Source organism: Vanessa atalanta, chromosome 13 (assembly GCF_905147765.1).
Source record: "Vanessa atalanta chromosome 13, ilVanAtal1.2, whole genome shotgun sequence".
Lineage (NCBI taxonomy): Eukaryota > Metazoa > Arthropoda > Insecta > Lepidoptera > Nymphalidae > Vanessa > Vanessa atalanta.
In genome coordinates this window covers 10085639-10099777 of record NC_061883.1, presented here as the reverse complement: position 1 = coordinate 10099777, position 14139 = coordinate 10085639, and the positions used below count along the sequence as shown (strand labels likewise).

Genomic DNA, 14139 nt, shown 5'->3' with positions numbered 1-14139 from the left:
ACGCAATAAAAAAACAAGGTTGTATTCAAATTTATACCGAAAAAGATGTTAAATTGTAAGGTATGGCAAAAGCCTTAATAAAAACAAATAAAACATAAAACTGCATGTTTTTTCCCTTTATTTCTTTGTGAGGAATTTGTGGGGAATTGGGTTTTTTCCTCCGAATTTGGGGAATTTCGCTTTGATTTTTGGGTAATTAGGTGAATAGGTGTTGGCAACCCTGCTTGTCATACTAGCTTGCACAGCACTACTTACGTTAAACCGTTTTTATTACAAAACTATTTTTGTACTTCGTTGTAGCGTAACGAATTTATTCAGGCTAATGAAAAATAAACAATTGACTTCTAACGTACAAACGTGACAATTTCCAGATTAAAATAATTAATATTATTGTACATATTATAGTCTGAAGTTCGGCAAAAAAATGAGTCTTGACGGTGATCGAAGCACGGACGGTGAGTGTAATTTTAAATGTTTATTATTGTGACTATGCGTTGGTATACTTCCTCATTACTGACTTGCATGGTTTATTTTCATTTTTAGAATATATCGTCACGGCCCTACAGATCTTTCATTATTGCGGTGCCAATAGTACTAATACTTTACGGGTTGATGATTTAATTGACAAATTCGCGCCTTTTGTCAAAACAAATAAGTAAGTAATTATTAATTTATTTTTAAAATTATATTTTACTACTGTAATACTATATTTATATCCACATTTTAAAAAATATTTTATTTGATTTAAAACCCAGAAATACGTACTTACTATAATAAAAATAAAAACTTCATAATGTCTATATTATATTTATACATACATATTATGTTATATGTTATATTTATTTATTATTTAATTAATTTATAGAGTGAAAGAAAATAATTAAATTCTTTACATAGGGCTGAGTATAGTTATCTCCGATCTCTATTGGACCCGGATCAGAGCAATCCTGAGATAACAGTTTCAATGCTGGCATCAACACTGAACAAGTATAGCGAAAACCAAAAAATCAAAGTTGACTTGGACGAGAGGTAATAATATAATGCTATCAACAAATATTATATAACTTAAAACTTTGTATTTTAAAGCTCAAATTAAATATTCAGTTCCTTTGAAAAGTATATTATTCATTAATAATTTTTATCACAATTAATGTCATTAATTGTTAAACAATTGGCAGAATACTAAAGGTATATGAAATATCTAACTTACTTGCTTGGTGGTAAAGCTTTGTACAAGCCCTTCTGGGTAGGTACCACCCACTTATCAGAAATTCAACTGCCAAACAACAGTATTCAGTATTGTTGTGTTCTAGTTTGTAGGTTGAGTGAGCCAGTGTAACTAAAGGCACAACGGACATAACAACTTAGTTCCCAAGGTTAATATTTCTTACAGCTCCATTGTCTATGGGCCATGGTAAATACTTACCGTCAGGTGGCCCATATGCTCGTCTGCTAACTTATATCATAAATATATATATATATATACATATAAGTAATGATCAGTTTGGTCTTCAGTCAAAGAATTGGCTCCATGTCGAAAACACTCCCTGATAATATGCTTATACTACACCACAATCAGTACTGTTGTTGCTTTACAAATCAAATAACCAATGTTTTTTCTAATCTTCACAGTTTCAATCTGAAGAGTGAACAGGGCCCACATGATTCAGATTCTGGTATATCTACAGATGGTAAGTACTAAGTACACTTCAAATAAAATATATATGATTGATAATGATGATGTCATTCTTATGGCTTTCGTCCCGTTAGTATATACATATAGTTATATGGTGTATAATTATAGTATGTATTGGTATAATGTTATTTACATTACAAAAAAATGTAAAAATATGATAGAAAACCATAGGCCTAAATCTCTTATTATTACATAGTATAAATAAAAGTCGCTTATCACTTCTGTCCCTGTGTATGCTTAGATCTTTAAAATTACAAATTGAAACACAGGGACATAGCAGTTTGTATTTTCTAATGACTCTAAAATTATCAACGTTGTAAGACATTCTGTGGTATATTTAGTATCAGCATTGCACAATTGATCAATAAGTCTAAGTAGGAAAATGTTCAAGTACCCAGATTGCTTTTATATCAAAACGTTTAACTATCGAAACATCTATAAAGAAGTATGTACAATGAGCAAATTGTCTGATTTTTTTTAAGTACAGTCGAAAAGAAAATAAATTAAAATTGAATTATTTATAAATTTCTAAGTAAGATGTAATAGTTAGAGATTAGTCGGTTGTACAAAATAGACTAGTCTAGTCGAGTAAAAAGTTTTGTCTATGTATTTTTTTTTTATCAATTGAATGTAACAAGTCTTATAAAGTAAAGTAATTTCTCCTATATATTTTTTATCATGAAATACATATAATAAAAGAAACCAGTTAGTCTACACTCTTTGTCGAATAGTCGCCGACTAATCGGAGCATCTTTGTAAATAGTCTTTGAAAATCAGATGAATGAAATAAAATAAATGATGCGGACCGGATATTTAGGGAAATTCTTTGGGTACAGGTAACCCTGCTAGACCGGTTTACCAACGCACCGATATCCCGTAAGCACCTGAGTCAGCCTGAAGCTTAATGTACATTACTCAGTGACTCCAAGTCACAATCTTACCTCGTTGAGGTTCTGAGTAAGACGAACAGCGAGAATTTTTTCCGTCTCATTCAACAACAAAAGTGTGCAAAATACACCCAGGAACCCGGTCCGGACTAGGCGCAGTAGATCTGGTGCTCAGTCATTCAAGCTCCATCTCAATCCATCTCAAAGCTCCGTGAATTCTGGTGGAGCCACATTGTCGTCCGGAACGAAGGGCCATATATGTATGGAAACTGAAACTTTTAGATTAAACAAAATACGTGAATATTTTTTTTTCCGACTAGGAAAGATGGAATTCTCGAATTATCATATAAACCTTTCTCTTAAATTACTTTGTTTATTAATGAAAACCGCATTGCAATCCGTTGCATAGTTCAAAAGATCTAAGCGTACAGACGGTGAGAAGCGACTTACATTTATACTATGTAGAAATTATATATGTTGCTGTGCTTTGCAAGCGTGAATTTATATAATATATATAATTACAATTCAATATATTATACTATTAAACACAATATTATTATTCCATTGTCATAAATATAAAAAAAAATAAAAAATCTCGTTAAATAATATAGAACAAATAATACAAGCATAACTCTTAAAGTGTAAAAGAGATAAATTATTTTTATACTCAATAAAACTAAAATTGTACAAACATTTCTGCACTCATTCTATCACACGAAGCCTGTGTAAATATTTGCTTTTATTTCTGCTACAATATGTTAATCTGAACTGTATCTGATAAAGGCAGTCTTGTTCTAGTTTTTGTTTAATTTCACAGCAAAATGTTCGTATTTCTGTACAATTTTATTTCGTTTATCGTATTTTTAATGTTTGTTTACAATTTGTTACTTTTTCAATGTGTTTTTTGGAGGTTTTTGAGAAGTTTAATAACTGTTGGACAAAATGGTGAGATGTTTGATGATTTAGTTCGAAGTCTTTGATCATATTAATATTTGAGTATCTAAATTCTGTTGTCCAATGATTTTTAAATCGAATTTATCCATATTAAATTCATTAATATTTAGAATGTTAAAGTAAGTTTGTGTACTAAGTAAACTAAGGCTAAATAAGTATCCATATGGCTAATTTTAATGAAATCCATAAAAACAGTTTGAAAGTAGTAGGCACGAGTTTATTTAAAACTATCTGAACCTGCGGCTTAAACACACACACTTAAAATTTAGTTTAAGACGAAAATTCTTCAAGAACTTGCCTTTATCCCCTGACAATACCTCTCAAAAGGTTAAAAAAGTAGTCTGTCAGTTCTAACTTAGGATCAAATTTCAACATAATCGATTCACTAGTTTAACCCTGAAAGCACAATATACAGAGTTACTTTCGCATTTATAATATCAGTACAGATTACTTCCGGGTTAAGGCCTATACCACGACGATATTTTTTCTAATTATTCTTGAAACGAATAAATGTCTGTTTAAATGCGAGACTGTTTGAATAACATTGGCTAAAATATGTCGGTAGAATCTTAACCGAATATTGCGGGGCCAAACTCAGACAAGCCCTACGAAATTTTCTTGTCGGCGCAGGAAGTCATCGAGACGAAAATTTTCCATATGTTTATCCACTAACCCGTATTGCAGTAGCATTTAGACTGGTGGAGGCTTTAGCCCAGTGGGACATTACAAGCTGTTAAATTATTATTTAATTATTACATATATAATCATTTTATTTTTTTGTCTTATGCACACTAAGATATCTTGTAAACGAGCGTCACTCATAGTAATGCACGCCAATAATCCGAGCTTATACATATATTATGTCATCAGGATTCCAATTGCTAGAAGAGTTGCAATGCGAGTTGCGCGAGAAGTCCCACCTGGCTCACCAGCTGCGCACGCAACTCGAGTACTCGGACCGCCACCACGAGGAGGCGCTGGCGGCGCTCAGCGCGGAGCGGGATACGCTGAGGGCACACCTCAATATGTACGTTCTAGAGCCATGTATTCATCTAACCTTTATCATTGTTAGAAATATGTCTACCTAGTTAAAAAGTAGTGATTGTCAATCATCCTAATTTATTTTTGATTACAAACTAAAAATTACTTTGTATTGAACTGAGTAAATACCACTCACTCATACAATCTAGCCAAATAGTATTACTAAATATTACTGTACTCCTGCTTGAAGGGTTAGTTGTAAATAACACTGGCAGTGTTACTACAGGCACCAGGGATATAACATCTCAGTTCCTTGGGACATTGGGTGGCGAATTGGAGACGTAAGGAATGGGTAATTTCTTCTACGGTGCCAATGTCTACGGGATGGGTGGCCTATTTGTCTGTTCGCTTACTGTGCCATAAAAAGAGTATGGATTCAAAGTATTGCCTCGCTCAATCCAGCGGGAACGTAAACGACGATCAATCGGCAAGGTGTAATCACCTCGAACTTCCGAACTCTCCCAGTCGAGGACCTCGATATCATAATGTAATTGAATTGAAAACCACGGTGAATGTACCGACAAGGCTACGCGACGAGTCGTCGGCGCTGGGCGCGGTGCGGCGCGACTACGAGGAGGCGTGCGAGCGGCTGTGCGGCGCCGAGCGCGCGCTGGGCGACGCGCGCCGCGACCTGGACGCCGCGCGCCGCGCCGCGCGCGTGCTCACCGAGCAGGTCGCGCTGCTGGAGACCGAGGCGAGTCGCGCGCTCTATAAGAATAAGAATAAGAAAACATTTATTCAGGACAAACACACATTACAAACATAAAATTCAAAAAGAATAAGAAATGCAAAAAAGATAATAATTAAACATTAACTAATGACAATAAGATAACAAAAAACAAAAAAAGAACTATACTATATTAAAATTACAAAGAAAATAAAAACAAAAAAAAAGCAACAAATTTATATACATAGACAAACACAATCTAATCTTATAATGTCTGCAACCGTGATGTGTCCTGAAGAGGTGTACCATTCAGCTTTTATGTTGGGTTAGAGCCCAACACTGATTTTCAATGGTACCCTTTGTGGCTGTGACGAGCCGTGACAAAGTGATAAACAAAACTAAACTATAGTTATATCAAATAATATAATATAAATAAATACGTTACATACTTAATACAATTCATAATGTTATTCATAATAAATACATGCAAAACAATCTATTAAAATAAATATCTATTAATCTATACTATCTGCCGCTGGTGTGGCCATGCCATTAGGACATCCTTGTGGACAAAGTTATGTCTGTAAAACTTGACGTTCGCTTGGGACTGTTATTTTTTGTTTTTCTTTATAATTACTCATTAACATTTTTAAATAAACTTAAATATAAGTTTGAAGTATAAGTACCCGTTGAATATTACTCCGAAATGAATTTCGTTGATTTAAGTAGCTGAATTTGTGATAAAAAAATAATGTATTGTTGAATTTAGTGTATTATTATGTGTAAGTTATTATGTATATTGTATACGGAACGTTAGTGGCATGATATGATAACTAATTTTTATTTTTTTTTATTTATAGAAACTGACCCTCCAAGAATTGTTATCTAAATCTAAAGAAGAATGTCATCGTATCAACGACATGTACGCGTCTCGGCAGTCCACGCTATTAGTAGAAAATGAAACACTAAGGACGGAGCATGCTCACCTAACGGCTCGTCTGCAGGACCAGGATGAGTTTATGCAACACATAATAAAAGAAAAAGTTAGTCGTAATATATATTTAAATCATTCCACTTACACTTCATACTTTCAACTTAAATCAAACAAACAAACAAAAAACTACTCACATTACATTTTAAAATTATAATTATTAAATTTTAATAGATTTCAATTAAATTATTATTATTTAAAAACTCATTCAGTAATTTCCTGCAATGATAAAACCCTTATGTCAACTCAATTCAAGGTCAAAGTTATTCACTTTTATTCCTAGCATTGTAATATTTATCTCATTAGTTTGAAATACAAGCAATTTTCTAGGAAATGTATAATTTAATTATTACACAGATATTAGAGAGTCTTCAGTAAAGAAATAAAATAAATATATAATATATTTTATATAGAGAATTAGATACATACTAATTGGTAATTCTCATGCTGTGATAATCACAAGTATATTTTAACTTCTTGGCCTAGTTATCTGGACGAAATATTATTTAAAAACAGGTGTTATTATTAGATGTCTGGTTAAATAATCTTTATCTCATACGAATTACATTACTTTAATAAGAACACAAATTTTATAACAGTTTAACTGAACACACAAAAGTATCAATAATATACACTTATTTAATAAAGAGGTGAAATTCGTTGTATGTGTGTATACAGAATGTGTGTATAGAGGATTTAATCGCCGGAACTAATAATCAAATTAAAATAAAAAGCCATTGTTCAAAAAAAAAAAAGCTTTGTAACTTCTTCAATTCGTGATTGCTATACATTGCTTATATTATATAATTACTTTATTAATAAATGAATTGCGGGGGGATTGCTCTAGATGTGGCTTAAAAAAAAGTTGTGGGTAGAGTCGAAACAAATTTATGACATGGATGTACAAAGCGTGAATATTTTATAATATAACCCGATCTAGATACGGCATTGAATTTTACGAATAACGTATAGAATTAAATAAATAGTACTAGTAATATTTCACTTTGTCTTACGTTAGAATAATATATAAATACTATTTTTTAATATAGATTTTGTAATACTACAATGATTTTTATGTATATTTCTGAAAGTTACGTACAGATTTGCATTGATTTTTTTTTTTATAATGACACGGTAACACCATTTAGGCACGGGTCCCCGTGGAACAGGCAAGCTTAACTCTCGCCAGATAAACAGTTGTCGGTTTTTAGATTGTGCCTGAGTCTTACAATTATATTCAAAGTATTTCTTGTTTTTTTTTAACCCCGTCGGGGTAGATACGTCAAGAGATGTGCACAATTGTTTATAAAAAATATTTAGATGCAAAATTCAAAATAGTGTTCCATTTTTTATATAAAACAAATAATTAATTTATTAATTAATTCTGTTTAATATTTATATTTTTATATAAATATTAAACAGAAAATATGTATTTTTAAAATATTCTTTATTAATATTTTCAGGATCTTCTCGAAATGGAACTAAAAGATCTGCTGAATAAATCCAATCAAACACACTTGCGCTTGGATCGCTCGATCGACGTCAGCTACACGGAGGACCAGATGTTAACAGCGCTGGACACTCTTAGCGCTGATAGCAGATTTACACAAGGTAAATAATGATTAATGTCTTTATCTATTATTTTAAAATATCGCTCGGTCATTGTTTTCGTTTAATAAAAAAATTAAGATGCTTATTATTATGACAAATAATCCCCCTTTTTTATCACCCGGTAAATATCTTACTATTCAACATAAATCTTAAAAGCAAATATTTATTATATTACTTCTGCTATTTAACATTCCCATATATTCCCAACTCAACAAACCTTATTATTGTATAATAAAGCTTAATATCGCTTAACTATATACTAATGCTTTGTACGCAATCGCTCGGTAACTGTCTAGAAGGCCGTTTGCTGGATGAAGAATCGTTTGTAAAGGCTCTCAGAGAAGACCAAGGTCGGGTTACGAATATGTCCCTCTTCGATGAAATACGATTAAGTTTCTGTAACATGTCCAGACATAATCTCACAGATCTCAACTCTACCCAGCCCTCTGATAAGCAATCTGAACACGACAACTCCCTTATAACAGCCGCTACCCAAACAGAAAATGAACTTTATTCACTAGATAAAAAGGACGATATTTGTATTTGTAAACGTGAAACTTATGACGATTATAAACCGTTAAGGAATAGTACAACGCAAACTGATGAAAGAGAATGTTATTCGTATAATAAAGACGATATTTGTTCAAACGATGATAACATTAAATGTCGAATAAATTATGACGTTTCATTCAATACATCGTCTTGTCAAACTATAGATTTTCCGTTAAGTGAACCTTATGCCTATATACATAAGAAACAATATAAAAATATCGAGACACAAGACAAAATGACGAACACAAGTTGTCAATTATTAGAAGTGTTCAAAGACATAGAGGTGATGAATTTCGGTACACAGACGGATGCAATTGAAATTCAACCTTATGTTAATAACAATAACGATCCAGTTTGCATTGAATGTCACAAGTGCGTTGAGTGCGACAGATTAAATAAATATATTACTAAATTGGAAAGGGAATTGAAACACGCGCACTATACAGCAGAGGAAATGCAAATCGAATTCGACAAATATGAAATTAATTTAAACAGGCTGAAGCGATATGTAGACGACGGGCATGAGGATAATCGGCATTTGAAGACGGTTGTAGATAGTCTAAGAGCCAAGCTCGATACACTAGAAGGCACGCGCGCAGGTCAGGGAGATAAGATGAACAACTCAATGGGAATTCAGACTGAAAGTGGTAATTTTGTAGCGTGTATAAAATAGATATCAACTTAATGTAGAAATGGTGTTAAAAAAATATACTGTAAATGTACTGTACTGTTTAATAATTAGGGTTTTATCGTAGTGTATATTGTAATGTATTTGTTACGAAAATTTATTTTTATTTTTAAATGATGTAGTTTTTGAGATTTGGTGATGGAAATATATTTAATATTATATTATTTATACGTAAATTTTTAGCGTTTAGTATTTGTTTCGTTAGAAAGTAGGATTAGTTTTAGATATGGATCTGGAGATTGTGTCAGAAGATTTCTCACTTGAAGTTGTCGCCCGCAGCTTCGCTCGCGTTTTAGGGATTGGTCGTCAGTGGTTAGATTAGAAAAAAGAAGCCTGTGCTGCCTTGGAGTTCAAGCTTGCTTCATAAACAATTTCATTAAATTTGGTTCAGTGATTTAGATGAGAGAGAGCAACAGACAGAAAGACAGTTACTTTCGCATTTATAATATTAGTATATATGACTAGGAATTTTTTGTCACTACCTCCAGGTCAGTTAGTAGTTGTGATCGTTTTATATAGTTCTAACAATTAAACACAATATTTAACATAAACAAAACGTTTATAATTATTTAGTGAATGATAATAAAAATATTTGTTTTATTACAGAGCAATCCTCCGTGTCCACCCAGGCTGATATACCTTGCACCGACTGTACATCACGGGTCATTCCACATCGCGGTCTCGGGAGATATTTTTGGTATGTCTCAACACATATTAAATTATTTAAAAAAATCAGGATCTCCATATTGTCGCATTTGGTACAGCCAAAGAAAAAATCTAGTAGTTATCAATAATATTTTTTTTTATGGAGAAACATATAAAAAATTGACCATTTTGGACAATATAATAAGGTTAGAGCAATTGCAATTGCTACAAATCAGTTTTGCTTGAGAACTTTAACTTGTTAAGAAATGTTGCATCACATTAGACTTTTTAATTTTATTTATATTCGCATTAGAGTTTTAAATTTTACTTATATTGGGCTTAAAAAAGTTTTAGTATATTAATTCTCACGTAATATAAGATCTAGCCGGTATAACAAAATATATAATATATAATAAGGCCGACCTTAGAATATTGCTTCAGTCAAATGTAACAAGTCACTAATACCACAGAGTAAAGAATAAATACCTGTTTGACATCGGACGCGTCTAGACAGGTCAACCGTGTGGTCAAGCTGACAAAAACTCGCTTGAGACGTGCCGTTCAGGGGTGTAAAAATCTAAATTTACCAAACGAGCTGATCGTGCCATTTAGTTGATTTTACTATTTTTTAGATATTTTATATTTTAATCTATAATATAAAAACACACATTAGATTCCCGGTACCGGTACCCAACATACATTGACTAGCGATAAACGAATACGGGACAGACTAGGTATAACAAAGAATAAGTAAATGTGACGACCCCGCGGCATCGCACGCAACTCAACGTAAGGCAGTGCGCTAACCCACCGGGCGCGGCAGGGAGCCGCTGAGGTGCGCGTTCCAGCTGCTGGCGGCGCTGTGCTTCGTGTGCGCGCTGTGCGCGCTGTGCGGCGTGTCGCGCGCGCGCCGCGCGTGCCGCGAGCCGCTGCCGTGGCGCTGGCTGCAGCCGCACGACCTGCTCGACCTGCTGCTGTCCGTGGAGTACGTGGCCGACGTGCCCATGTAGCGGACGTGCTTAGCTTCAAGCGCTCGCGTCGGCCGCCCTCGTGTTCTCGTCGCGTCTGTCGATCGTTGTAGTATACGACTGTGAATGCCACTTTCGTTTAAAATACGTGCTGAAATAATATTGAGCATCATAAACTTTATTGTAATTAGTTTGATACTTATTGAAATATCCCCTATAAAAGTCGTATGTGGGTTGTAAAGTTACGCAGTACGTTGTCTTCTTCCTTTAAATGACAAATAACCAATGGTAGACAGAGATAAATCGGTGCTCAACTATCGACTCACGTATTGTAGAGCCGCTAAACCACGCCTCTGCTTCGCTTTGCTTCGAGGTCAGCGATTCGATTGATATCGATAAATGGATAGTAAAAAGTTTTTTAGAAACAAAATTGTATATAAAAATTTCGGTGTCTATGCTATTGTATGTATTGTCATCGAAACTGAACAAAAATGTAAAATTTTAACGCCATAGAATAAGAAGAAGTGGTTCTGAATTTGACCTAAACAAACTAATAAACATTGCAAGTAAAATAAATGCTAGTAGAAATACCCATACCAAAATCAAAATATATACACAGATTTTTTTAATATTTAAAACAATATTATCTGAAATACTTTTTAATGTTCTATATTATAAAAAATATTGTCTAAATGTTCATGACAATATACACTAATAATAAATATTATATAATTTTTCTTGATAAATACAAACTAATTTATAATGATTGCTATAAACTTGACAGTATTTTGACAGGAAATATATTTGGATCATCCAAAGAGATATGGAGCAACAACTCCAAAATATAGACCAATCTTTAGAAAGAGACAAAGCTTTGTAGCCCATTTTCTTATATCGACCTGTAATGAGAATAACTCCAACAACCAGTAGCCGAAACATAGCTTTGTCTCTCTCACACTTGTCGCTCTTATTTGATTCAAAGGTTATTACTATCTCAATAAAGTGTCGAATATACTAGGGAAAATTTTGTCCCGCAACATGATACTGCAACTTTGAACAATATCCTGCAACATTTTACGTGACGCAAAACATGTTGCTTGCTTCCGCTCCGAATGCGAGCGCTTGTGTCCCGCGTCATTGTCCCGTTAATTCTTACCGAGAGTGATCGTGTACGCAACGTGCTTCTATGTTTCAAAATTGCGTACGTTCCATCACTCCTGAAATAATTATGTACACAGTACTAATCGCCAAAATATCCTCGAACGACATTTTTTTTTATATACTGACTAGTGTAGCATACAGTCATCTCGGGGAATTCCACGTAGTTGCAGGTCCCATAGCAAGTTGCTCTCATTGTTCCCTAGTGTAACCGTGGCTTTAATAACTATGGAATCATTTTACTATTCCAAATCGTATAATTTAGTTCATTTCTGAATGATTCTTTCTAACACACTTCATTTATCGTTTTGATTTTTTGTGTCTACTGAAAAGAATTATCCTTTTTAACAATTTGTATTTAATTTCTAATAAAAACATTTTAATACTTCATATAAATGTACATATCATCCTATGCATAATGTATCTGTTGTCTGTCTGTTAGTCTGTTACGGTGTACGATTATAATATTTATTGACATTGTTAGTACATTGTTTATTTACATCACAAGATTATAATCTGTAATATTGTCTTTACTTGCCTAATGTAATGAACATGCAAAATAACTTTTCATTAATATTATAATATATTTTTTAATATTAGCATTTAAATGATGATATCTATTATTTGTTAAATATTAACATTTTCTATTAATATAACATGTCTTCCCAGTTTCTTAATACTGTTTTATAATTTTATTACTTTTATTGTTTGGATAAAATAACATTTTAATTTAACATATTCAGTCTCCAGTGCCTAAACAGTTTTCGTACATTATATGTGTCATATATTCACCAATCTACTATATGTTTGTATGTAACCGAACTCCTCCTAAACAGATGGAATTTTAGTGCAAATTTTTGAGTGTGTCTCTAGATGGTTTAAATTGAAACCGGTAGGTGGCGCCGTGATTTGGAAGTTAATAGAACTCTCCTGGTGAAATATCACCCGGACGAAGTCGGGCAGCTATTTTATGTACGAAAAATGATAGTATATATATGTTTGAGATTAGTATACTTCGACACTGTTTGACTTATCACAATGACAGTTGGCACCTAAAAAATTTATGTATTTATAGTTTATATTTCGCCGCTAGATGGCGCTGTAGTACACACATCTGTATCGTAAAACACATCGCAATGACCATTAGTTAAATATACATGCAGGACAATGTTTGCCTTGTTTGCAGGACAATGTTTTTTTAGTATTTAATAAATATGCAGTAAATCTAATATAGAGCATCCAAAAATCATTCAATTTGATACGAAAAATTTTGGCTAATCTCACTATTGCTGTTTTTGTTTTTATTCTACTTTACTAAAGAATGTTATTAAATACCATTTTCTCTTCAAAAGATCACTAAGGATAACAGGAGTGGATTGAACATGAATGATATTAAACTATTAATTGTTGCGTAATATTTGATTGTCAAACAGATAAAATTAAGCATAAAAAATTTATATCAACTGAGAAATATATGACTGTATAATCACATGTTTGCCTAATGACATTAAAATTAATCCTGTGATAAATAGTGCCAGTTTAAAGTAGGATAGGATGGTGAAGTGTGCATTGTTGTTAACTAATGTAAAAATTAGCATAAGTCATAAATTTTAATGTATATTCCACCAAAAACTAATTTTATCTTTTTTTTTTAAAGCAATTTATGTTAGTTAATACGAGTTCTTATATCTATGAATGTTGAAAAAATATATTTGGTTCACTTGTAATTCATTGTATTATAGTATTTAATACAATTTTGTGGAATAATATTTTTAATTAGTATATAAAATTACTAAAATGTTTACAATAAATGTAATTTGATAAAAATATCGGAAATAAATAAGACCACGTATTTAAGTAATTTTGCATTTACTAAAAGGCATTTATATTCTAGTGTTGGATTCTTTAATAAAAGTCAATACATTTAGAATTATAAATTGTGTTATTTATTTCCCGCTTTAAAAAGTTACAACGAAATTACACCATTAATATATATTGACGATTTATTTATTTGAAAATTCTCGTTTTTTTGGTATCAACTCTACAACACACACACACTTCATTGAAATAAGTTTTTTTTTCAAACCCGTGAATGCTGTTTAATTTATTTATTATGAAAGTACCTTCAAATTAGAATACTGCAATATTAATATTTTTGTTTGGGAGGATTTGAGGATTCAACATTTTTAAACCACTAAAATTAAGAAGGTATTCAGTATTTTTCGTAGCATATAGAAAAAAAAATGATCGTTACTTTCCTTTCGTGGTTTAGAATATTATG

General features: G+C 32.4%; 1 protein-coding gene across 3 annotated transcripts; it reads left to right on the top strand.

Moving 5' to 3' along the window:
- The first annotated feature begins 238 nt into the window (after positions 1-238).
- On the top strand, positions 239-13572 carry LOC125068283. Of its 3 annotated transcripts, none has more exons than XM_047677387.1 (11): positions 239-455; positions 544-655; positions 898-1029; positions 1633-1691; positions 4408-4564; positions 5104-5272; positions 6106-6288; positions 7700-7847; positions 8144-8998; positions 9694-9784; positions 10556-13572. In XM_047677387.1, the coding sequence occupies exons 1-11, from the start codon at positions 425-427 to the stop codon at positions 10740-10742; spliced, it is 2124 nt and encodes a 707-aa protein (XP_047533343.1). In that variant the 5' UTR covers positions 239-424; the 3' UTR covers positions 10743-13572. The 3 variants fall into 3 exon arrangements, with proteins under 3 accessions (XP_047533343.1, XP_047533342.1, XP_047533344.1); XM_047677386.1 differs by having other exon boundaries at positions 8144-9046; XM_047677388.1 differs by having other exon boundaries at positions 8144-9046; positions 10406-10627.
- Positions 13573-14139: the final 567 nt, after the last annotated feature.